The sequence below is a fragment of the Barbatula barbatula genome (genome assembly GCF_947034865.1).
Source record: "Barbatula barbatula genome assembly, chromosome: 17".
Taxonomy (NCBI): Eukaryota; Metazoa; Chordata; class Actinopteri; order Cypriniformes; family Nemacheilidae; genus Barbatula; species Barbatula barbatula.
The window spans coordinates 1423778-1450214 of NC_136780.1; the positions used below are offsets into that span (position 1 = coordinate 1423778).

General features: G+C 41.6%; 1 protein-coding gene across 1 annotated transcript; it reads left to right on the forward strand.

Moving 5' to 3' along the window:
- Window positions 1-3481: 3481 nt before the first annotated feature.
- dlgap4a (discs, large homolog-associated protein 4a) lies at window positions 3482-24983 on the forward strand (the record flags this gene model as incomplete). Its single annotated transcript, XM_079478242.1, has 11 exons — window positions 3482-3775; window positions 3860-4723; window positions 4869-5107; window positions 7073-7229; window positions 9678-9861; window positions 18983-19392; window positions 20113-20201; window positions 20896-21293; window positions 21865-21956; window positions 23075-23227; window positions 23506-24983. 11 exons carry the CDS (start codon window positions 3482-3484, stop codon window positions 23725-23727), a joined length of 3102 nt encoding a protein of 1033 aa, XP_079334368.1. The 3' UTR covers window positions 23728-24983.
- Between the last annotated feature and the right edge of the window lie 1454 nt (window positions 24984-26437).

Consider the following 26437-nt stretch of genomic DNA (forward strand, 5'->3'; position numbering starts at 1 on the left):
TACACTTATTTCAAGTTTTGACAAAAGTTATAATTAAATAGGTTTCGTAATCTGAAAATGTATTGCTTTAATGAATGTTTTGCAGATAAACCGAATGTGATTTTCAGAATCAGAAGGTTTGACCTGTTCCAAAAACATCCCATTTACAAATATCAGAAAATATTGATATTGTACATTTGTAATACAGTTAGGGTCTCTGTGTTTTTCACGTTTAAAAGCGATTAAATGTATACGTTGGTGTCTCTTTTGTTTAATGGACCGTATTTTGCATTATGATGTCATTCATTGTTCAAATGACGCCCTCATAAGTGTGCACAATAGTTAATATGCTTCTGTAAGCACACTTAACAATGTAACTCGTTACAACAACCGCAGGCAACTTCTCAAGGTCTTTGTGTTTTCAAGATCTGCTGTCAGGCACATTTTCATAAAAACCATTCAAAAATAATTCATTAGCTACTGTAGTTCAGTCCTTTAGTGATAAATGAAATTGGCGTGGAACAGAACGTTCAAAAGCTTCCTCTTTTAAATACGAAGTTTTCGTGCACAATTCAAACGTAGAACAATGTGTTTGATGCCTCAGCGGAGCAAAGGAAAGTCATTTTATTCCTGATGAATCTGAACACCGCCTCGTGTGCTGCATGAACACTGCAGTCTTATGAGGGGAAAAAATCACTCTCACGTACCTTCTCTGGATCTGTTCCACATTTGTGAGATTGATCTGCCCGCTGCTACAAGATCAGCAGATTCTGTTGCCATCTTTAAGAATCGTCCGTCAACACCTGACCGATCAGTACGGACTTCTATTTCTTTTCGACTCTTTCTATCCTTACAATAAAAATATCCTTGATGACTCAATGACTAAATGTGAACGTAGCCTAAATAAGTGAATAATAACATCCCAGTGCGACACGTTAACACAAAAAGTCACATTAAAGTTATATGATTTTTATTCTGGATTATAAGGTTATAAGAAAGAAAGATAGTTTTAGGTGATCTGGTTTTGGAATGAAGCTCAGATTTATTTAATTCACAGCACAAATATGAGAATGGAAATGCAGAAGAGAATTTGAGCTTTTTACGGAAGCACATTAAATCTCAAGCCGTAAACCCTGGGTTGCTATCATCTCCTAGAATTATCTCAACACATTTAACATAATGTCATGTGTAAACGTATCGTCCGCTTATGTTAATAACCGCTGATCTAGAAACAGACGAACTCTTCTTCATTAAAATAAGGACTCCTTTCTCTCTAAATCAGTTATTATTTTACAGTTTTATCATGTCTGTCTTTTTTTTCTGCTCGGTTAAACTCAGCACAGATCTATCACAGGGTCTTTAATGACTTTTTAAACATGGCAGGTCTATGGGAGGCTTTAATCATCTCCAGACAGGTGTGATGCTTTAAATGACTCGCCGAAGATGCTTCATCTCAGTTACGCACGTCATTTGCTCACGGGCACTACATTAAAATGATCTGAGATTCTTACCGGCCTGCAGAATTTTGTGTCTACCGTCAAGTTCATCCATCAATCGTTGTGTGACTGGACTCCTCAGTGACAAGGGAATATCTGAGGAAACTGTTTTATTGATACTTTTTTGTTTTGTTAAGGAGATACATTTTTATATTTATAGTCACAACACTAGCTTCCTTATACCTGTGTTTACACCAGCGGTTCTCAAAGTGTGGGGCGGGAATAGAAACATGACAAGTGGGGCGTGACAAATAGGTGGATATATTGTAATTTCTATTAATTACTTTATTATTGACCATACACTCAAAACAAAACAATGACATTTATTGTTATTAACAATCGCTGAAATGCCCCCTAGTGATCACTCTTGGTAACTGCAGGGGAGGTGCAGATGGGAGGTACCGTCTCCTCTTGATGGACAGGTGGTGCACAGAGTTGATGCAACGTGACGGAGCCACGTGACCTGGGCTCCAGGTGTAACCACTGCATGCTGGTTGATTTATGTGAAGCAGAATGAAATGCTTAACCCTTTCACATATAGACATAACTATAGTGGTCATTTCTTACGTATGCAAGAGTTCTGATGTCATATACGCTGTCATATCTTCAGATGTCCACTTAAAGGGACAGTTATCCAAAAAATGTGGTCATCCTTTGTTCCAAATCTGTGTCAAGTTCTTTGTACTGATGAACACAGATAATGATAATTGGACGAATGCTTGTAACCAAACAGTATTAGGCCACCATTGGCTACCATAGTAGGAAAAAAGAGAGTGGTCGTCAAAAGTGCTCCAAAACTGCATTCTTCAAAATATCTTCTTTCGTCATTTATGGTAGTCAATGGTCACCAAGAACTGATCCAGTGTCGTGGTGGCCTTCAAAGACATAAAATATGAACTGAAACTTATTTCACAGGTTGTCATTGTCACAAGGTTTATTTAGGTTCAATACCTAAGTTTCATTTTTCCTTTTTACATTATAAAATGAAACACATCCCACCAGATACACTCTGTATTAGTCTGCGCGCACAAATCGACTGTCCAATGACTTATTTCCTCCTACAGAACATGTGATGTTTTCATAATCTGCATAAATGCTGTGGAAAAGCACTTCTGATGCCCGAGCGCTCGGGTGCGGATGTCACCGGGTTAGTGCGGCTCCTCCGGAGGCCCGTTCGAAAGGAGCCTCAGCTGCGGGATGAATGTTAACAAGGCTTCCAGGCTCTTTGACGGCGGCGTGACTCATCACGCGGCCCTATTGAGACCGACTGCGTTGTGCAGTAATGACAGATGAAAATGTTCAGCATGCCAATAGAGCTCTTTGTGACCGGTGCCGCTGATGTGCGTATATCTGATGCTCTTGTGAATGGAGCTGCGCTGTTGCTGTCACACATTCAACTGCATATGAACGTTTCTCTTGTGTGTCGACGGGAAAAGATGATGTCGCTGGCAGGAACCTGGAGGGTGTGAACAGAACATTGTGATGAAAAGCGGGAAAACCTTTGCATGTAGAAAAGTTGTAGTTTACCGTTGTAAAGCAACCTTGTGCTATTTACCACTATATTGAATTATGTTACTCTATGACTGCATCTTGGTCTTCTGTAGCAGAAAACAAAATGCATATACAGTTGTTACTTGTTGTAGGAAACGTTTATTGCTCAGAAGTTCCTCTTCTTACCTTTGATGAAGTTCTCAATTTAGTCTCAGATGTTTCTCCTGAAAGTGTAATAAGAACGTAGATTGTAGAGGTCAAATAATCTGGATTTTGGTTAATTTAATGTTCGTATTGAGATCTTCAATAATATTGACTCTTGATCAGGCTCTTTTTCTCAGGAGAAACATTTGAGATGCAAATGAAACTTCATTCAATGTCATTGATGTCTAGAAGAAATAATCAAGACATTAAAGACGTTCCCATCTGTGTTTATTCCTCTAGGGGGCGCCCTCCAGGGCTGTTGTCTCTCTCCAGCTGGGACCATGTTCTAGACGGGACGCATTACAGCAACCATGAAAGGTTTAGGGGCCAACCGTAGCCGACATCTGTCAGACACCTGTGACCCCACCGCAGGCCCACAGGAGCCTTTGTGTCCCCTGGCCCCTGACCCTCACGCTGCCTACCTCCTGAGCCCCACCATTAACCACTATGGTACTCTGGATCCTCACCTCCATCACTTCCCTGTTTCCTCTCCCACCACCCTACAATCAGACTGCCTGCTTCCCCTGAATAACCAGCTAACCAACAGCAGCACCTTCCCGCGGCTCCACTACACCAGTCAGGCAGAGCAGAACGAGTACGCGCAGGTATTTTAACATTTTATATGTGTTGATTTGAGTATAAACTACATCCGCATGATTTCTGAGTGATGTTGGCGTTCATTCCACCAGGGCTTTATGACTCAAACAGGCAGTCGTGCCGGCACTCTCACATCCTCCATGTCCATGGGTATGAATCTGGGACTTGGGCTTGGCGCCCCCGCCATGATCTCCAGCGGCACGGCCACCATTTCCTCCGCCGCAGCCGCTAAGATGAATCGGATTCCGGCCAACCTCCTCGACCAACTGGAAAGACACCTGCCGCTCCAGCGAGACGGTTTCAGCACGCTGCAGTTCCACCGACGTAGCCGCGGCTCCAAGCAGCGCAGCGAGAGTCCCAGTCGCATCCGCAACCTGGTGCAGTCCGTCCAGAAGCTCTTCGCCAAATCTCAGTCTCTGGAGGTGTCGGCGGTGAAAGGGAACATCGCCGCGGGTCAGGCAGGAGATGCCGCCAAGACGGCCCGAAGAAGCAAGAGCAAAGACCGGGCCAAGACAGAGGGCACCAAAAGGCGACCTCGACCCAACCTCTCAGGGTTCTGGAGCTCAGACGACGCTTTGGAGGACGAGCCCGCCAGTCAGCCCGCCACTGCCGGCCCGTTGGCGGTGGCGTATCGAAACCCATTGAGCATGATGACGCTGGGCAGAGCCGTGTCGGACAGTCAGGCGGCACCCAGACCACATCCACAGGGCTACAACACCATTGCCGCTCACTCCCTCACATCCTCCAAGAGCAGCGGAGATCTCAAGACTCAGTCGGGACCGGTGCCCTCTGGGGGTCGAGGGGAGCACAACGCGCTGGTGAAGAGAGCCTCCTGGTCCACGCTGACGCTCAGTCAGACCAGACAGGTGCTTCAGAAGGGCTCGGCCACCGTCAACCGCACACTGCTCAAGTCTAAGTCCTGCCACGGCCAAGAAATGACCTGCAACTTGCTGAAGGTAACACAAAACAAAGACGAGAAAACGAAAGTGAGAGAGAGATTTCGTAACATTGTGCACTATACTTAATGTGATTATGAAATGTCTGGATTTAAATTCATTCGAATTGTCATTTGGTGTGATGAACCCTGTGTGTTTGCCGCAGGTGCCGGCGGGAGAGTGGAGTGGAACTCTGGGTAAGGGAGGCGGGGCGGGTGAGATCCCGTGCAGAAGGATGCGCAGTGGCAGTTATGTGAAAGCCATGGGAGACACAGAGGAGAGCGAGGACTCAGACGAACCCCCCTCGCCCAAACCCTCACCCAAGACCGCCGCCAGACGACAGAGTTACCTGAAAGCCACACATCAGTCTCTGAGTGAACAACAACCACCACTGCCACCACGCAAGTACGTAAAACCCCACGGCAGAACATAACACAACCACACACACCTGCAGCACAACATATCATACCTGAACAGAACAAACACTTGGAAACTTCTATTGTTTTTATGATAAACTAATAAAAGTCATAATATCCTGTCCTCTGCTAGATTAAGAAACATCAATCTAAGCTTGTTTGCTGATGTTTCTGTCTGAAAACAACGTCAAAGAACCAAGAGACCAGTTCAGACCAGCAAACCAGTTCAGGGTGCTTTGAATAAAGCAAATCCTCAAACAAACCTCTCTGCATTTCATAAGACATTCATTTGATTCATCAAGTTGTTTTCCAGGGACTGCTGACTGGTTTCCAAAACACGTGATTTTCTGTACCCCTGACAACTCTTAAATGTTATTTTACATTTTTATTTTATGAACCAACACTTGAAGGACATTATTAAGTGACTCTGTATTTCATCTTTTCCAAATATCTTCAATTGAATCACTATCATCACATTATTGTGATCAGACACATGTTCAGTGTGACCAGCAGATGGCAGCATGTTTGCAGAATGCTTAACCTCCTTTACTGTAACTAAAGTACAAATCCCATGAGGCATTGCTCTGAGCTCTTGAATAGCCGTAGCAAACTTGTCATCACAGGTGCCCAATGTCAAAGAAAACCACGAGGTCACGTGATGAGGTCAACAATTCTGCATTCATCTGCAATAAAGGCGAAATGAATGAAGCTTTACAGAAGTGTTTTGTCATTAAATATGCCGTCGGTCCTGTATGATGTAGATGCACAATATTAAAAACTAGAATACAGATGGCATTAAATACATTCTTTCTATGTGCAATCAGCCATGTAACGTCCCACCCTTCCTACACGCTCGCCGTAGCAGACAAAGCCCTTTTGTGTGTTTGGTGTGGTCTGGTTTCCTCTGCAGAGCGCCAGCTCAGTGCCACACCTGCACAGGTCAGTGTTTCAGAGCCCCGCCTCCATCCGATCACATGACCCTATACAGTCACACCGAGTCACCGACCCCCTGATGTTCATTTCATTCATGAGGTGAACCTGTAATAGTAAATCTTTTTTCATGTTATACTCACTATCGTGTTGTTGTTGTTTTCCGTGGAGCACAAAAATATGAAATATTATCCAAAGTCATCTTACTGATAATTCATTTAAATAGACATTTTATACTTTTTCATTATTATTTACCTACTCTCATGTTGTTTCACATCCAAATTTAAAGTGGTGTTTTATTTTTTGGTTAAGTTGGAAGTTTGGTGACCTCAAGCTTAAAAAGTTTTGAATCAAATGTGAAATAATTGATCAATAAAAACGTTATATTTTATATTTTTGTATGCCTCCGGGACGATTAAACGATTAATGCACTTTCGCATCTTTTTGAAGTTTGAGAAGGAGATTATCATTCACTCACTCCCACTGTAAACAAAAACCCTTATTTTGGTCCCGAAAAGCCATCGAGGGTTTTAACAACATAAAAGTGAGTTAATAAGGACAACATTTTACATTTTTGGCTAAACTACTCCTTTACTTACATTTCCGCCCAGTTTAGATGGACACCAGATATTCACAGAGACACAACTCACTGGCACGTTTCCACTCTGTCCGACGGGTGTCTGATCTCCTCCACAATGCACAAGGATGCACAAATCCACAACAACCTCACTGAAACACACAGAACAGAGGAACCTCTGACAACTTCACATGAACTCATTTTGTGCACTGAAAACAGACAAGCGTACCGATTTTACCACAAGAACGAATACTCGTGTAAATGACAGAATTGTGTGAATCTTCGTCTGTTCCTCTGTCCAGGATCTTGCTCTTGGTCACATGCTCGCTCACTTCGTCTCTGTGAACTGAAAATAAATCGGTGAACCAATCGAATGACAGAAAGACAAAATAAGTGTTCAGGGTTTGTGTCATTCTCTTCTGTTTCGCCTCTGTTCTCGATCATCAGCTGTCTGCCATCTCTATGTGAGGTGTCCACCAATCGGAGTCTGGATAACCTGGACTGTTTGATGACGTCAGGGGAAGCGGGACTGCCGCACTGGGACATGGATCACAGGTTCAGTCAGGGCTGTGGGACACTGGGTCAAGGGCCTGACATCAGCCAGGTTAGTGGTGTTTGCAAATGCCCCACGGTCCATAACAGTGTGTTAAAACCGCACAGATCGCTTTAGCAACCCTTGGGAAAATGAACCATGGTTTTACTGTAGTAAAAGTAAAACGCAGTATTAATTGTGGGTTGATTACCACTTCTAGAACCACAAACGCTGTGGTAAAACTATGGTTACTGTGGTAAGACTATAGTTCAATTTCGCAACGCAACCATCCACTCTAGAACCGTTGAAGTGTGTTTGTAAATCGCTGAGAAACTCTGAAATGTGTCAGAGATGTTTTGCTGTGCCCTCAGAAACAGAATGTTCCAGATGAAGACATTGTAAGACATCACCAAGCTTGTTTATAGAAACATGGAGGGTGAAAAATGAGTTTAAGTGGAATTTTATTGGGCACAGCTTTTCATACGGTCTCTCTCCTCATTTCATGATGAGACGTCAGGAACGACTGCTGGAGTGAGACGGGAATGAAATGATGTGGATTTTTAAAGAGGAAAGACAACCGATGTCTACTTTCTTGGGATTTTGTACTGTGAACACCGAGGCGTTTTTCTGAGAGAAAAAGAAACTGACTACAGGAAGGCTTTAACTAGTAAAGCATTTACTACGCAGTGTTTTTGTTCTGGGAATGGTTCACTCGAATGATCTCTTACAGTTTCATTATTGCGTTTCAGTGGATCTTTCTGTTTATTTGTTTGCCTTTAATAAGACGGTTTATTCATCTAATTCATTCTGTTTCGTCCTCGTGGAGAGTGTCACCTGCTACCAGAACAAACACAAACTTCTGTCTCCGGTTCTACTGTTAGTGACAATGGTTGTGTTTTTACAAATTAGAAGGACCTGAGGACTCACATGAAACACTTTGGAGTTCACTTTCTGTTTCTGCACTTTGCCTGTTGGATTGAAGCAGAAAACATTGACGTATTTCAGGATTATAACATGCTATAATAATCTGATGTGCTCAAGAATCATGGGTTCAGAAAAAAATCGCAAAATTATTAGACCTATAGATGTTTGTCCTATTTTAGGCAAGATCATTTATATATATCAGGTGAACTCATCAAATACCTGGCAACCCATTATTATATTAATATCACAATTTCAGTTACAATTACATTACATTTACATTTAGAAGAGGCCTTTTATCCAAAGCTACTCACAACGAGTAATAAGCGATGTATCATAAAAGAGCATAAGCACATTAGGTGCTAATACAAAGTTACTAGTTTCAACAAAAGCTAGAACAATACCTACATTTACATTTACATTTAGTCATTTAGCAGACGCTTTTATCCAAAGCGACTTACAGATGAGGAAACATTGGAAGCAATTATAACAACATAGGCAACGAAAAATACATAAGTGCATCAAACTAGTCCATTAAAGCCTAGCACAGTATAAAAGCTAAGAATAGCGAGGTTAGTAATCATTTCTTTTTTTTTTTTTTTTTTTTTTTTTTTAAAGAAGGAAAGGGAAGAGAATTAGGAAAAACTCAATCAGCAACGTGTTGGCGGAAGAGATGCGTTTTTAGGTGTTTTTTAAAGATGGCAACCGAGTCTGCTGATCTTGTAGCAGCTGGTAGATCATTCCACCAATGTGGAACAGATCCAGTGAAGGTACGGGAGAGTGACTTTTTTCCTTTTTGGGATGGTACCACTAGTCGTTGTTCCTTTGCAGACCGCAGTGATCTGGCAGGAACATAGATCTGCATTAGCGAGTGGAGATACGATGGTGCAGATCCGGTGTTGGTCTTGTAGGCCAGGAGCAAAGCCTTGAACTTTAAGCCGATCATCGATTACCACTCCCAGGTTTCTGGCTGTGCTGGACGGTGTAATCGTTGATGAGCCTAGTTGAATGGCAAGGTTGTGGTTAATCTTTGGGTTGCCCGGGATCACAAGCAGTTCCGTTTTTGCAAGGTTTAGCTGCAGGTGATGATCCTTCATCCAAAGCGAATGTTGAGAGAAGAGGGTTAGTGTGCTTTTTTTATTCACAGAATAGTTTTTTGAAGGTTGGTTAGTTTGGTTCAAGTTTTGGTTGAACAGAAATAAAAATGTTTTCGCAGACTTTTACTTAATGGTGGTTCTTTTAAAAACGGTCCAATTAAAATTTTAACCTAAAATATTGATTCTTGGAATGAGAATATTAATACAGTATAAGGTCAGGTTTTATATTATATTTATTTCACCTCACCCACCTCTTATAAATATACAAACAGCATGTAATATAGACTAAATTAGAAGCATTTTAAAACTATTCAATATTTTATTTTTAAGGGTGTAACAATATATCTTGGTACGACTTTTAAGGGGGGAAATCACGATATACATCATAGAGCTGTGGCCATTTTTTCAAAATGATATGACCTGCCTTGACAAATACGTTTAATAATGTTTAAAACATTTAGTTTGTTTGTTTTATTTTCTGAATCATCACATGTGTTTTCAGGTGGAGCAAGGTTATTTGGGCAGTGCGTCTTACTGTCAGCTGGAGGCTTTGGACCTTCCCAAACCAACCTGCTTTCGGTCTCGCAGCCACAGTTACCTGCGGGCCATCCAGGCCGGATGCTCCCAGGATGATGATACGGGCTCCGTGGACTCAGATGAGACTCCGCCCACAACCATGTCCATCAGTAGCTATACCAACAGCAACAGTGAGTACGGCGTGCCTTTGTAGAGATCAGATAAAGCATTACATGCACATGATTATGAGAATCATCTGTGTTAGTTTAAACAACGGACTGTATTGGATTCTTTCATTTTAAGACACAATCTGATCCATATCAAACATTTATCTTGTGGTTTATGATATCGGCCTTGATTCACCTTATCTTGTTTAGTGCTTGTTAAACACTGTATGGCATGAAGAGAAGAAGCGTTAATGACGTATATATATATATTGTGTGACATACTAAAACAACAGGAAAATCTGTCGAGCAATCTGTGGACAAAGTTCATCGCCGGTGATATAATGACATGAGGAGAGGCAAAGGTCTCTTCAGGTTAACATGATGTCATTATATTGCCTTCAATGATGCCGATGATATCATATCAGTATTGAAGTGCTCAAGGTGACGTGTGATCGTTCTCTCGCTTTCTGTGAGACAGGGGTTCTGGAATCTGGATGAGAGGGTACAAATCCAGCCAATGTCCATGACGGCCATCTCATTGACTTTCTTAAAGGCACCCCAAAAATGAACACTCTGTCATGATTTACTCGTACGTGGTCTCATGTCACTTCTGTGGAACACAAAATGAGAACGTGAAATTACATTACGAAGGACAGAAGAGACGTTTTCTTCTTCAGAAACGTGATCTACAGATGTGCTCAGAAACGTGAAGGGACTGGGTGCTTTTACATCAGCTGGTTAAGATTCAATAGACTACTGGAGTCATTAGACTTTTTGACGTCTTAAATACTCACCAGCTTTGCTTTAGCCGGCTGTCTCGCACACACAACATCTGCTGACCTACATTTTGACAGGCGGTGTCTTGCTAAAATGAATCCCAGAGATTAACAGCTGATGGTCTTAGATGAAGTTTCTCAGTCCATCATGACCCCTCTGGAAAAACTTTGGCTAAAAATTAAACTTTATCTCAGTTGGTTAGGAATGAATCAAGCAGATTAGTACGGCGTATCATGTGATACACAAGCAGCCAATGGGACGCCTTGTTGTTCATCCTATAATGGATACGATCAGGGATGAACTGGGACTGATAAACAGCACTCAGACTACAGCAGAATGGACCTTTTTCCCTTTTTCACAGCGGCGGAAGTCGTCTGTGGGGTAACTTTTAATGGGAGACTACCACAATTATGTTTTTGGTATTCTCATTTGCTCAAACGGCAAAATAAAAAATAGAGTCTGATAACGGCAGTCAATCGTACGACGTTTCTAGAATTTAGAAATATCTCTTTAGGCTCTTTTAATACTTTTGGCTGTGATATCTGCATTTATTCTTCAAAAAATGCAAATACCTGGTATACATTATGTTTCACCAGCCCACCTGTGCTCTAAACAGGCACTCCTTCATCGCTGTTCATGATCAAAGACTGTAGAATTTCAGTTCCTAACCACATCTGACATGTGCTTTGCAAATGAACTGAATTGAATCTGTCAGCACAAGTGACTCATGACGAACTTCCTTTAACAGGGTCTTTCCTGTAATGCGTGCTTTTAGTGACTCAAAAATGAATACCGTAAGCGTGTGTTGTATTTCTATTTAAGTTGCAGTTTTTTTTTAAATGTACGGTCAGTTTTCCATAGGTACAGTATAGTGAGACATTTTAAGGTTACATGAGGGTGTCGCTTAATATGCATTTTGATATTTTAATTCTTTTACTCATTACACAGAGTTATGTTGTAGTCAAACCAACAAATAGCGCAAAGCATTTTAGAATTCCATTGCATCTGTTAAAGAAATCAGTTTTTATTTATCGTATTTATTTATTTAGAGAAACAGGGACAGCGTACAATAAACATTAACCTCAAAGGGAGAGATGCATAGTACCAGGTTTTAGCCCAAGAGCTTATTTTGACCCGTAGCCCCTGGGCGGGCTGATGTGAAACTAACATAATACATCATACATGCATTAATAGTGAAATTTACATTGACCAAATAAATAAAATGTTAGAAAAGGTCATATTCACACCTTTCATGTACTCAGGTCTACTCTTATAGACCTCAGAATACACACTTACACACACACATATATCCGGTCACATATGGGTACAAATTTGCCTGGCGTTCAAGAAATTCTTCCATCATTTACTAATTCTCATGTCATTTCAAGCCCGTGTGCGTTTCTTTCTTATCCAGGACACAAAAGAAGACATTTTGAAGAATGTTTGTAACCAATTGGAGACATTTCTCTAAATATCATCCTTTGTGCTCCACAGAAGAAACACGCATTTACATAATTAACTACTTTTTACTATGAACTATCAAAAGAATGTCCTCGTTATAATCGTTTTGTAATGAAAACGTAAAAAAACATAAAACTGCCAGTTTGAAATGTTTGTGAACACCACCAATGGCCCCAGCAAAGACGATAATATCCACTAAAATCAAAGTAATTGGGATTTAAATTTTAAAATGTTAAAATGAACCAGACATCATATCTCGACCGTGAAATCTCATCTCATTGAAAAAAAGCGTGCTTTCAAAACGCTCCTCCCGTCCGTTCGCCGTGCGCGGTCACGTGACGGGCGCGCTCCCGCCCAGCCTCTCCCGTTCGCGAGCGCGGCGACTCTATTATGACGCAGCATTCTACGAGATCAAACGCTCGTCCCGTCGGCCAATGAGTGCGCAGCGCGTGAACGCCTCGAGCGCCAGTCTCTCCAATCCCGCGCTTTGAAAGAATAGCCGGATCGCTCTCGCGCGTGTTTTTTCCCCTCGACTCTCTTCCTCGAGACGTGGATGGCGGGACCCGTTGAACGGAAGGACATCGCAGCGCGTGGAAGAAACGACGCGCGGATCTGAAGTAAAAGACGGAAATCGGCGGAACGCTTCGTGTATCCTCGCGCCGACGACATGGAGAGACTTGATCGACGGTGATCGCCTCGCGCGCGGAGGAAAAGGTGTGCGTGCATTTCTTTACGTTAAATGTCCGCCGTGAACGCGGAGAGGGCACGCGCCACGGCTAGAAAGAGAGAGCGAGCGCACGCGCAGCGTGTCGAGACGGATCCCATGTGCGGTTTCGGAGGAAGTCGTGACAAAGACATCCGATCGTTGCGAATCTAAGCGTCGGAAAGACGTTTTATCGGACGGTTCGGGTGTTTGTTTTAGGGACGTGTTCATTGCATTAGCCGGTTAGCTTTCGTTAGCATGCATGCTGGCTAGTGGAGGTGTGTGTATAATGATGCGTGACTCAACCACCACCACCCAAACATGACACGCTGACCGGGCTGTGTGAATGCATGCGTGTGCTTTTTCACGCACGTTGTCCCGTGAACGCTGCTTTAGGTGATGTGCACTTGACGTGGCGATGACACGTGATCACGTTTAAAGTCCGGATTAAGGTTTTTGCAATGCAAAGTCAAGGAGAGATAACACGACAACTAGCCATTGTGTGTGTGAAGGATGCGAGCGTGTAGGGTTTTAAACGAGTGACATCTGCTTCTGAAGCAGACCTGAACATTAGTCTGTTTTCTTCTAAATTAGCTGTTATTTATATAATGTACACGCAGAAATAACATGTTTAGTGTGGGGCTTACTAGACGTGTTATTTATATAATGTACACGCAGAAATAACATGTTTAGTGTGGGGCTTACTAGACGTGTTATTTATGTAATGTACACGCAGAAATAACATGTTTAGTGTGGGGCTTACTAGACGTGTAATTGTGTCCATGCATGCTTGAGTCTGACCAGAGCTAGTTGTGTTACGTCATGCGTTTGATGCTTAGATTGTGTATCGAGTCTGGTTTGTCCTACATTTGGCAGGTTGCACGCTTCTTAGTAAACACTTGCTGTGCACTTAATCTTAAAACTTGTCCTAATAAGGATTACTAGTCTGAATGTGAAGCGGTTGGGCTGTCTCTGTTGTGTTGTGTAGTCTGTAGGTCATTTTTGCGTTAATGAGCGGTTTGTGACACAACCCTCAGTGGTCACATTTTCTGCTCAATATCATTTAAAGGGACAGTTCGTCCAAAACAAACCCTCTTTGGTTTGAGGAACGCAGAGAAAGATGTTTGGAAGAGTGTTTCTAACAAAGTTATTTGTAAATGTCTTTGTTCTGTTGAACACAAAAGAAGATATTTTGAAGGATGTAGGAAAGCAAACTGTTCTGGGGCACTTTCGATCACCATTTTCTTTACGGTTGTCAACGGGGTGGATGTTTGGTTAAAAGAGTTCGTCCAAATATCTCTCTGTGTTCACCACAGCAAAGACATTTATACAGATTTGGAAAAACTCGACGGTGAGTGAATGAAGACAGAATTTTGTAAATTGGGTGAACTGTTGCTTTAAGTTTTTCCCTATTGTGTCTCTTTTTCACTTTCACTCTTTGTATGCTTCAAATTTCCATTGTTACGTTCTCAACAGCATCTGCAACTTATTCTCATCTTTTAGGAGATGGGTCACCCCCCCAAAAAATCTGTTATCTCTATGTCATTCAAAACCTGCATGTTACATGCTACATTTGTTCTTCTGTCAAACACAAAAGAAGATTTTTTATAAATGCGTTCAATAGGGTCCAATGTTTTTTGGTTTCCAACGTTCTTGAAAATATCTTTTGTTCTGCAGAAGAAGAAAAGCCTTTTCTCCCCTCCCAGAAATGTGCTCTGTGGGTAAAAAGTCTTTGAGTTTGGTGGCCCTTTGGTGCCTGTGCTCTTTGTGTTCATTAAAAAGCCATGGCCGCTTTGGCAGGGGCTCGGGGGCAGAGACCGGCTGTAATGCCTTTAATCTGGATCTGAGCCTCCCCGCCGAGCGTGAACTGTGTCATAAACTCACTATCACCCTCTCTACAGGAGTCACACGTGTGCTGACGCCAGCATATCTGAAGTAAGATAAACCCATAAGCCTGTTTCAAAACGCTAAGTCCCATTTGTCCAGAAATCATGGTGCTTTAACTCTATGAAAGGTCAGCGGTGTTGTTAAAAGGCACTGGAAATTAAACAAGACTGAGGGAGATGGCAAGCTCACACTCCATGATTTTAGGCTGGATTTTGCCGTCACGGACCAATTTCTAAGATCTGCGACAAAACCTCCAGGTTGCGACCAAATCGCTGCTCGTTTCGGTCGCTGATGCTCGTTCAGTATAAGCAGGTGTGCAACGTGATCTGGACCTGTCTCGAGCGATCCCAAACGCTATCACGTTTTCAAACCTGTCAAAAAGGATCGGCAAGTGATCATGTTGGATGTGACACAGTCACAGCGCAGAAGGTTTTGCGTCAAATTATTGCATGGAGGAATTCAAAACTGCTGGCATGTTTAATAAACATTACAGAGCGTATTAAATAGCTAGTATAACAGACATGAAGCTGTTTAAAACCATCCTAAAGCAACAAGTGTGTATAGCTGAATATAGAAAACACTTTAATACCACTTAAATGTTGCACGCTCCATTCAAGTGGATGGTGTAAACTAGGTAGGGGTGGGCGATATATATCGTCTGCGATAATATCGGGATTGTTGTGTTAACGATGTGCAAATTCTCATTATCGAGTATTTTATTTACTCCGAAAAAACAATCCAAAACACGCGTTAAAACTCCACACATTCAGAGGCTGCTGCAGCAGGGCGTCACGTGATTGCTGTTGTATGCATACACGTCGTCATCGCTCTCACAGGTTAGCGCGTGGCCGCACGCATGTTCAACACCGGTTAACGAATGTGGTTATGCTAAACATTTGACAGAAAGAGACAACATGCAGACACCCAGAGCCTCGCAATATACTTCAGATGATTTAGTTGCTAAACGTGGCTCAAACTCACTTGCATCGAAGTGGTTCGATTTTGAGAACACTGATGTTGCGCAAAAGACGGCACTCTGCAAAGTGTGTAGGAAACATGTTGCTGTTAAAAGCAGCTCGACGACCAACCATAAGGAATACCAAGAGTATGAAAATTTCAGAGACTCCGCTGCCCGAGAAAAGCCGACATCGGCTAAGGTACCTGCTGCACAACACACGCAGCAAACTTTAGCGGAGTCGTTTAGCGGAAATGTGCCTTACGATAAGAAAAGCAACAGTGCCAAGACATTACAAATGCTATCACCAAGTTTAAACAAATGCTAAAACAATCACCAAGCAAAATAAATGCTGCCGATTCAGTAGGTGGGGAAAGTGCCAAGTCGAAATTATTTCAGCTCAACTGCCCTCCTCAACTTATATACTCATATATTATAATTTCATCTTGCTTGTATGCTGTACAATTTACATTACAGCAGAGGTGTACAACTGAATGTTTACTCAGAGTTCGATGTTCGTACACTAATTCAATTAGTATTTTGTATGTCTTTGAATTGTTTTTACTTGAATACTTACATGTTAAAGAAAATAAATAAGCACTGTTTTCATTCAACATGGTGCCCATTAATATCATCAGTGATTAAGTAACTCAGACTTTTAAAAACACATTTTTAATGGATATCGTCTAATTATCGTTATCGTTAAAATCGCCAAAAGTATCTAGATATTATATTTTGTCCATATCGCCCACCCCTAGTGTAAACGCATCCGCAGCTCGTTGCCCTCCACCATCAAACTAGCGGCGCGTTCAAACCGGGACACATCGCCCTACGAAGATTCAAATAAACAGAAACTTGCACTGTTTTATTCCTCCCTTTTCCACATTAAGACATACAGTTGCGTTTTCCCTCAAGAGTTTACACATTAAGAGGGAGTTAACTCTTCGAAGGGAGTAGGACAAAGGCATGATCACTTCTAAACGGAAGGCAGGGGATGTGGGAGGTTGAGTGTCCTTGACCGAAGTCTTGTTGTTAGCGCACTTTGTTTGCGTTGTGATGTGTGTGTGCTGCTACAACAAGAAGATGAAGGATGACAAGAATCTTTGTTGTGTTGAATTGCCAGAGCAATTCAAGTAGTCTCACAGTCCCATACTGTCAGATCGGCTTAATACAGCGCTGTGCTTTGAGATTCGGTCTAGAGGTCGTAACTTATCAACCGCTACATCCCAGAGAAGTTGAGTTAAAAGTTGTCCGTTCAGAAGCTGTCACCTTAAATAAAAACAGTTGCACTATTGTTACTGTGAGTGTGGACCGTTCAAGTTTTGTTAACAAAAGTAAAGTGCTTTTTTCACCTCGTGTTCATCTATTTCAAAAACTAAACTGTCTTTTCTCTACATTGATGAGACATGCACGTCTTTACCTTTTGCAGTAAAAGAATGCAAACATTTTCAGGCATTTCAGACCTTTGGAAAAAGCTTGTTCATGCCGGAGTGAACCATGAGTTGTGCTTGAATTGAAGGGGGCTGGGGGGACCAGGACCCCCGTAAGGCATCGGGGCCCCCCTATAAGAGGAAAAAGATAGACCTAGGGGGTCCTTAAAAACGACAATCAAAATGTTATGCAGATAAGCTGCTGTACATGTTGTGAATGAATTATTCATAAGTCGATTTTCGCGACTTGTCATGTGCCCCAAAACTGTGTGAGCCCCACCAAACAAAATGATTCAGTTTGAGCAATGGTGAAGTATGGTTCATCGTTGTGAAATGTTATCTGGATAAGTGTAGACGTAGCCTCAGGGTTAAGAATTTGAGTTGTGCAACTTCAGATGAAACATAGTTGAGCAGACAGATTTATGGCTTTAAAACGTGGCCATTAAATACGTTTGAAGTCAAAATATAAGAGATCGCCAGCGGTCTTTGGGTTGGCTGTCTTGATCACTCAAAACTACTAAGCTATGTAGTTTAATAACAATAATATCTGTATATGTGAAGATACTTTATTATGGCTTGACTGGCTCTCTTCTTTCATAATTTCTTTCATTTAAGTGAATCTCTGTTGGCCATCAGACTGCTGTGTGGCAGCTGTCCTGGCATCACACGGCGAGCATTAAAACACCACGCTGACAATGCCAACAGCCTGTGCTAGAGACAGAACAGATGTATTCAAGATTGTCTGTGAACTGTCAGTGGCTGTGTTGGACTGGTCCTGGCACAGACCCGGCTATACAACAGAGACGCAATACAGAGGATATTTGTTCTCGAACATTTCTTCCTCTTTAGGCCTTGTTCCTTCAGTAATGTGTTATTAAACAAACCATGGTGATATATTTGCTCATCGCTAATGCGCTGACTACAGATGTTTTTATTCTAGTGCGGTTTTTCACTGTGTGGATGAGTGGCTTAACTGAACATAGTGCCAATATAAGTTTTAATTATAAATGCTTTGTATTGAAGAACATCTACAAGTATCTGTACTTTGTTTTTACTTTGCAAAAGTAATTTACTAAATACTTCATTACGTTATAAAGCAAATGTAACTTTCATACTTCAGTACATAGATATCTACTTTCTTTTAGACGTATAACATTTTTAGGAAAAATATTTGTATAAAAGATATTACCCTACTTAATGTACTTGAAGTGTTAAAGGTATAAAGGACGACATGTATTTATAAAATGAAACGCTTTGATAATAGACAATAATAGATAATAAAAAAAACTTTTGTTCTCAAGCTAACACAGACAAACATTTACCTATAATGGCTTTGTAACAATGCAAATTGAATAATGCAAAACATCACCTTGTATAACAACACAATACAGATGTGCGATTGTTAAAGTTACACTTCAACTTCAGTTAACTCATTGGTGTGTTCAGACGATTTTATGGGATTCGGCTTCATTCGTAATGTAAATAAAATAGGATTTATCGCGTTTTTGAATTGTATTTGCCACAATTTCTTTGTGTTGTGGTTTTGTCGAGAGAGCTTCAGTAACGCACAGACAAGCGTTATCATCACGTTGTGTAAAATCTGGCCTCGCATCAGCAGATCTTTTGTTTGGTGGGTGCAGCGCGACGCATTCCTGATGCGCGAGAGGAATGTTGTTGTGATTTGAGTATGTAAATGCCTGTCTTTGTCTCGTCTCTTCCTGTGTCTCCACAGCAGAGGCTGCTGGGATACCGTCTGAAATTCTGAAGAGATTTTTTGAAATGTTTCTCGTGATAAGAGTTTGCGATATTTGATCTGTCGGACAACGACATTTTATTTATTTTAGTCTTGACGTTTTCACTCTCTAAATTTCTTCTTATTTCTCCCCGTCATCTCAGAGTCGTCGTGTACAGCTGTGTGTAAGAAGACTCCTCCCCCTATACCTCCCCGCATCACCTCCAAACCCTTCATCGCCGTCACGCTCCAGAGCAGCACTGAATCCGCCCAGGACACTTACCTGGACAGCCAGGAACAGCGCAGCGAGGTCAACAGCCAATCAGGACGCAGCAATTCTTCAGACAGCCTCGCCAGCTCACGGACAGGAAGTCTAGTTAAGAGCGCCAAGCGGTCGCCCATCCTGCCCCCCATACCTGCTCCACGGGAACCCGTACCTCTGCCCAGCGCGAGGGTGACCACCCCGCCCCCTTTCATCGTTCCACCCCCTCACGCCCCAGATGCCAAAAATGAGCCTCCGAGTTTGACGGTGACCCCCGGCGAACCGAAAGCTGCGCCCAAAAGAAAACTCTCGTCTATTGGTATTCAGGTGTGTATGTGGATCTTCATGAGACGTGTTAGATTACTGAAACATGTTTATAAATCTTCAAAATGCATATCGCAGTGGTTTCCGATAACTGAATGATTTAAGTCAAATCTCACATCTTTCGTCGTCTCAAATGTCATCATGAAGGAATAAAACGGACTCTGTTTTTATTTTTTTAAATTGGTAAGATGTTGAAGTCTTGATATTGTAGTTATACTCGTTTTTGTTATTGTTCATGTCCGTAGAGAATCTGTTTTGTTCTCGCAGTATAGTTTTGTGTGGGAACATACGCTGCATTGTGAACTCTTATTTTACTACCAGCATGATCATCTATAAAGATAGTTCACCCCGAAATGCAAATTCTTACTCTTCCATGTCATTTCAATCTTGCGTACAAAACAGAGACATTAGACGGGAGATATATTCATTACTTTTAATCACCAGGTACATCTTCAGGCTTTCAACTAGATCACGCCTACTTTACCATTATTAACACCAAACACCTGATGGTTCTTCTGTGTTTCATACAATAATAAAAAACAGATGAATTTGAGCTGCAAGTGAACACAAGCAGAATTAGTATTTTTGGTTGAAATCTGTCTTCACATCTGAGGTGTGGTTTGGCCTATTGATGACTAACTCTGAAGTGTACTTCATTTGCATAAACATACCGCTTTATCAATTTAAACAAAAGCTTGTGTCATATTTCTTGCTTGGTCACAGGTGGATTGTGTTCAGCCGATTCTGAAAGAGGAACAAACTCCTACGACCAGATTTCAGTCCATCGGGGTTCAGGTTGAAGACGGCAGGCCGTGAGTTTTGCTTCTGTACTTACAGGCCAAAGTTCTTCATTTACTGACTAGGACACACACACACACACACAGCAGGAGGGAAGAAGATTGTGTCCGGATCTCCCACTCACTTTGTTCCTGGCGCTCCTCATCGCAGTCTATTTTCATATTTTCTCTGACTCATTTACATATCTCTCTCTTTAAAGTATCCTGTCTCCCACACACCAGCTGTCTGTCTTTCTCTCCTCGCTGCTCCTCCACTCGCTGACAAGATATCATACAGAATGCAGAAAAATGCGTCATCGTTTTGTTTACATTTTTGTACACCTTTGACACACAAAATAATGCTGTTTATTAATTGTATTACAAACGGATTAAAGAAAACACGTTGTAACGTAAGGTTCTTATGTAGCATGATGTGTAGTTCTTCATTTGGTGAAATAAACTACTCAAGTTATCATCACTATACATCATGTCATCAGCTTATTTATCACTAGATAGCATTATAGTGTTTAGAGTATATAAAATGCTACTATTGTAATGCTTTGTGTTTGTGTTGTATTTAGAGTTTGACTTAATGAAAGACATTCTTATTAAAACATTTTTACAACGTTTCTTTTTTAAGTTTTTGCAACTGTTAGAACTACCGATTGGTTGTTATTGCTCACATCAATCTGAATGTTCACGTAGCGTCTGTGTTTCTGTGTGTGTCTAGACTCAGTCGCTTCACTAGCATGGCGTCTAGACAGGAGACTGCGGATGCCGAAGCTCAGGACCAATCAGACGGTAAACCTTTAGAGAACAAGACGCGCAACCAATCGTTCGATGGCAGCGTGCACAGTAAACCCGTGAGACCGGACGCGCGCTGCAGTTTTGCCTCGCTGCCGGAAAACCTCGACCCAGCGCTGGATCCGTCCTCGCTGCCCCCGCCCGACCCCTCACTGCAGGCCGGTACGGGCAGCGTAAACGGAGCGGCGGATCAGTCCGGAGGCGTGGCCTGCCTCAGGGACGGACGCGGGTTCCAGAAGCTTCTACAGGCCGAGACTGAACGCATGGAGGCCTGGTGTCAACAGATGGACCACGAGACCAAAGACAAACAACTGTCCGAAGAGGGTGAATTTTTCTTTTATAGTGAGCAACATATGCCAAGCTGTTTCTCCAAAAAAAAAGAACAGAATACATGTTATTCACAGGTTGTGATCGTGTTGAAACACGAGGCTTTTTACCACCAGAAGCTCAAGCACTTTAGATTTACGATGAAGTTTTTAAACTCCTGTTAGCCCTTATCTACACCTGTAGCCGTATGTTTTCATTATAGAAACAATTAGAAATGACATATGTTGGAGAAACAGATGAAATGCGTGTCCAGGTTCATCTGGCCGCTTGGCGCCTCAGATACAGGATCTGTATTCCCATAGGGCTCATGAATTAAAGATAAGACGCGCAGACTCATTTACAGGCTTTAATCACAAACGGCTCGCGGTTGGCGCTAATTTTGTCTCTTTGAGCCTGTGATTAAAGTCATTAGGGTTGAACCTGGAGCAGAGAAGGGGGAGGCCAGACGACTGATGAAATTGAGTATTTCTGCCTCCTTCATGACAGCCCGCATCAAACATAACTAATCAATGCTGTTTGTGATGCATGACAGCAAACTGACTTTTAAAATCTCTCTCTGTGTGTGTAGTGTTGGGGAAGGTTCGCAGTGCGGTCGGCAGTGCTCAGCTCCTGATGTCTAAGAAGTTCAAGCAGTTTCAGGGTCTTTGTGAGCAGAATCTGGTGAGCATGAATCTGTCTTCTGACAATCAATGTTTTTATATTCGCTCAATGCAACTTTAAACCCAGACCGTGTGGGTGGAGAACATGCCCACATAGTTTTGAGTAACTAAGGGAGTGGTGCGACTGTTCAGTTTGTGGGTGGGTTTTTTGAGAATGCTTTTTGGGGTTACTGGACTTTCCCAGAATTGACTTGTGTTCTGTGGTCACGTGCGTTTTTGGGAACTTGTTTTAAAGGGCTCATAAGACACGGCTAAAACAAATTTTATCGTTTCTTTAGATTGAACGCAATGTGTTTAAACGGACATCAGGTTCCAATGCAATTGTACTGAGCACCTTACTTGCGTATACATTTGGTCAAATCATACCACAAACTGATGTAGATTTATGGGGGTGTGGTTACACGGGGCGTTTCAGGCAGATATTGGCGAGCGTTCGCTTTAGATTGAATGCATCTTTTGTACATTTTTGCTATTTTACGTGTCTAATACATGCATGGGCAACTTAAAACACACCAGAGACACAGAAAAACACATTCGTGCCATTTGACCCCTTTAAAACATTGCTCGAATATGAGCAAAACCAGAATCAGTCTGTCGCTGTTGTTTTGGCTTTAAATGCAAATGTTGTATACAAATATGCCCGACAGCACTTTTTTGTTGTAAGATCCTCTTTGTGTAGGGTGCATGGCTTATAATCTTAAACTTAGAATTGAATTAATCAGAGATACACTGCTGAAACATCAATTCACTTATTTTTCTGTTTCAAAATAATTTTCTATATTTCATAAACTGCCCAAATCTGTGGCCCCCTTGGATCCATATGGGGTTTGAGAACCACCGCCCTACAAACATCACTTTTGGCCACTATTGTTTGAGTTTTGTCAGTGTACTGCCTTCTAGTGGCACTTTATGTGTACAGCAGTCTGAATGAAGACTGTTTTCTATTTCAGATATGTTCTGGTCACACAAGTTAAACTGGGGCAGCTGACCTAAAGGGACCTATGTTTTTATATAGATTGTTTTTATTTGCTTCAATGCATTCTATCAGTGTGTGTTCATCAGTTTAATCCGTCACCTTGGCTTGATGTTTTTATTTATTCTTTATTTTTTGTGTGCAAGGATGCAACCGCTCAACCGCGGCCCACAGCGCAGGATCTGGCCGGCTTCTGGGATCTACTGCAGCTGTCCATCGAGGACATCAGCATGAAGTTTGATGAACTCCACCTCCTCAGGTCCAACGACTGGAAGATATCTGAGATCCAGGACAAAAAGGTCCAGCCGACACACCAACATCTCACCGCTTTCTCTCCAGAATTGTATTAACCACGATGAAATGTATAATGAATTTAATAACCTTACTTATAACATTATTATCTTGTCTATGTGATGTGAAGAAATAGCATTACTGGATTGAACTGACATAGTGAGCGCTGCTCAGAATGTAATGTACACGACATCAACATCAATTGTTTAGAAATTCATTGTAATGTTTACAGTAATGTTAAAAGCAATTTCCTGACCAAGTTGTGACGGTGAATCAATGTCCACAGGAGGAGAAGGCCGCTCCCGCACACACACCAAAGAAGACGGTGAAGGTGAAAACCAGCGGCATGAAGGAAAAGAGCAGCGATTCTGTTGCCAACAAGCAGCGTCAGGAAGCCAGAAAGCGTTTGATGGCGGCGAAGCGAGCAGTCTCTGAACGGCAGAACTCTGCCACCGAGAGCGCAGAGAGCATCGAGATTTACGTTCCGGAGGCCCAGACGCGACTCTGAGACACTACGAAATCAAACACTTACACTTTGTGCACCTCCAAATACGCCTCCCTAAATACGCACTTCCTAGTACCCACGCGGACACTCGTGGATCGGGACGTGTGGCGTACATCACAAAAAAAACGACGAGCAAAAAATGTACAAAAAGAGCGAAAAATGAAACGAGCTTGAACGCCACGGCGCTATCGCTGCCACAGAAGAACCTCTCCTTGACGTTTGTTTCTATGGTTACCCTTGTTAAAATGATAAATGTTATAAAAGTGAATTATCTCATGGAATATATCAAGACTTTGACTGTAAATTGTGCTAATAACGCTGACGAAAAGACGATCTTTACTCCAGACCCTTTACACACACATACACACACACACACACACGCGCCAAACCCTCCCGGAAGTATTTTGTTTTGAGCATGCACTCAGGACCCTGCACGTGTGCACTTGCTTCTCATCAGCACAGTCTTCCTGCTCTCACAAACACACTTTCAGTTTTCTTTAAACGTTAGGTTCGCTCCTGGTTTCCGGTCGGGTGGAGTGCGTTCAGTGGGAGCGAGAACAGAATTTTTAATTCGAAGCGTTTTAATGGCGTATGTGAATGTTCAGTGATGTTGAGCATCCGGTCAATATGAGCTCTTGATACTCTGCAGATGTCATGATGATACAACAGATACTTGAAATGTACTAAAGCTGAAGACGAATAGCACAGATCTCAGACCAGCCCGAGCAGAAGGATTTCACTCAGCTTGTTTTCTTTCTTTCCGTTTGTTTTCAACCAGTTTGCAGTTAGTAAAGATAGAGACACTTTATCGTTTTTCACTTCAGTAAAATTTGATGCAGAAAACGCACAGCTTGGTTTATTTTCCATGAAACTGCATGACACTCTTTCTGTTCCAGCTGTCCATTCGTGTCTTTTTAATTTTGTAGGATTAAAATGGTTTTTATGATGAATGTTTGAGAAATTCACCAATGGTCCAGATTTCTACCTGGGTCAACAGTCTTTTCTTTTGTATTGTTATTATTAATATTATTGTTATTATATTATTTTAAAGGTTTTTGCTTTTGTTTTCTATGGTCCAGTCATTCCACGTGTACTTGAGTGAACAGTTTTTCTGACGCTTGAATCCGCTGCCGGGTGTTTTCCAGTCGATTCAGGCAGTGACAGTAAAGCTGTCGTCTTTGTGTGACCAATTAGAAGCCGTCGCTTGTAATAGATTCTTTTTCTTTACAGAAATTAAAGACTTCGGTTACCCAGAACTTGTCAGTAATGTCTGCGTAATTTTCCTTTATGTCGCTTTCAAACTCAAAAATACAGAGTAATGTTTTAAAACATTTACGTTTTAAAGTATTTACACAAAGTCTGCACATTAAACCTTAAAAGTTTCTTTTGACATCATAAAATGACACGCGTCACCTTTAGGAACTGTAAGGGTCACCACCTTTTGTTTTCTAAGTTTGCTTTGTATTAGTTATGATTTAGACACCTACATTTGTGTCGACGTCACAGTAAACACTATCCAGTGGTCGAGATGAGATGAAGAGATCTTTCTATGTATTGTTCACTGATACAGGTGTGATCGGAGCTTAAAATAATTTTAACAAACCATTAAATTTTGCTTAGATTTATGGCTGAATATTACGACTTTTCTTTACATTGTAAGAGGAAACTTTCATTCAGCGCATTATATGGTTTATCGCAATTTTAATGGGAACAGGATTTTATTGAAACTTTTTTACCCAAGTCTGTTGACATCCGTGTTAGCAATGACATGACTGACTATTATGAGTATAGATGACCATGTACTCGACACTGTTTGAAGCTTAGTCAGAAATTCATTGAATTGAATAAAAATAAGTAAACAATGTTAGAAACACTCTTCATCATCATGAGTTAACTAACAATGTGCAACATATTTTAACATCATTCGTTCATTTTTGCTGATGTTATTTAATACAATAACAAGATTTCATTTACGTTAGCCCACATGAAAACAATTCTAGTATACTATAGTAATGCTAAGCAAACATGAGCGAGTTCATTGTGCGTTAACATATGTTTGGTTTTAAAATATTAAAATGTATTAACCAATGTTAACGTGTTACAACAATATCCTAATCAAATGAAATCATTGGATGAATTATATCATTTGGTTTTGTCATTTATGTAAACCGTACTGTAGAAAAGACCGGCCATTTCTGTTCGTGTTCAGAGAACATGAAGGTTTGTGTTTCTTCTTTTGCCTGACCTCAGTTCTTCATCCTAAAGGGATAATGTTTGATCTGGACCAATCACAGCTTAGAATGAGAAATGTTTAGACTCTACAGCAATAAAGTTACTGTTTGATACAGATCAAAAGCTAAAGCAGGTGACGTCACGTGTTTCTTAGTTCACTTGTTATTGAAAATCATGTTTGTTCATCTGAGACGTCTCCACTTACATGACATGCTTTTTTAATGACAACTACAACTCAGCACAAGTTTCTAAATTCTGCATGTCGCTGCAATATCTTCCCTATGAAATCTCACAGACTGATGATTCGCTTTGCTTTCCGTCGGATATAAACTCCGAATCAACAAAATCAAAACAGGGCTACACTGGACTGACGGACAGTCTCTGCAGGACTTTCAATGGACTCCTAACTGCCTTTGCATTGATTTCACGTTTCTTGAGAGATTTTTAAAGCGGTTTGTGTGTGGCGTACATTAAATGCATT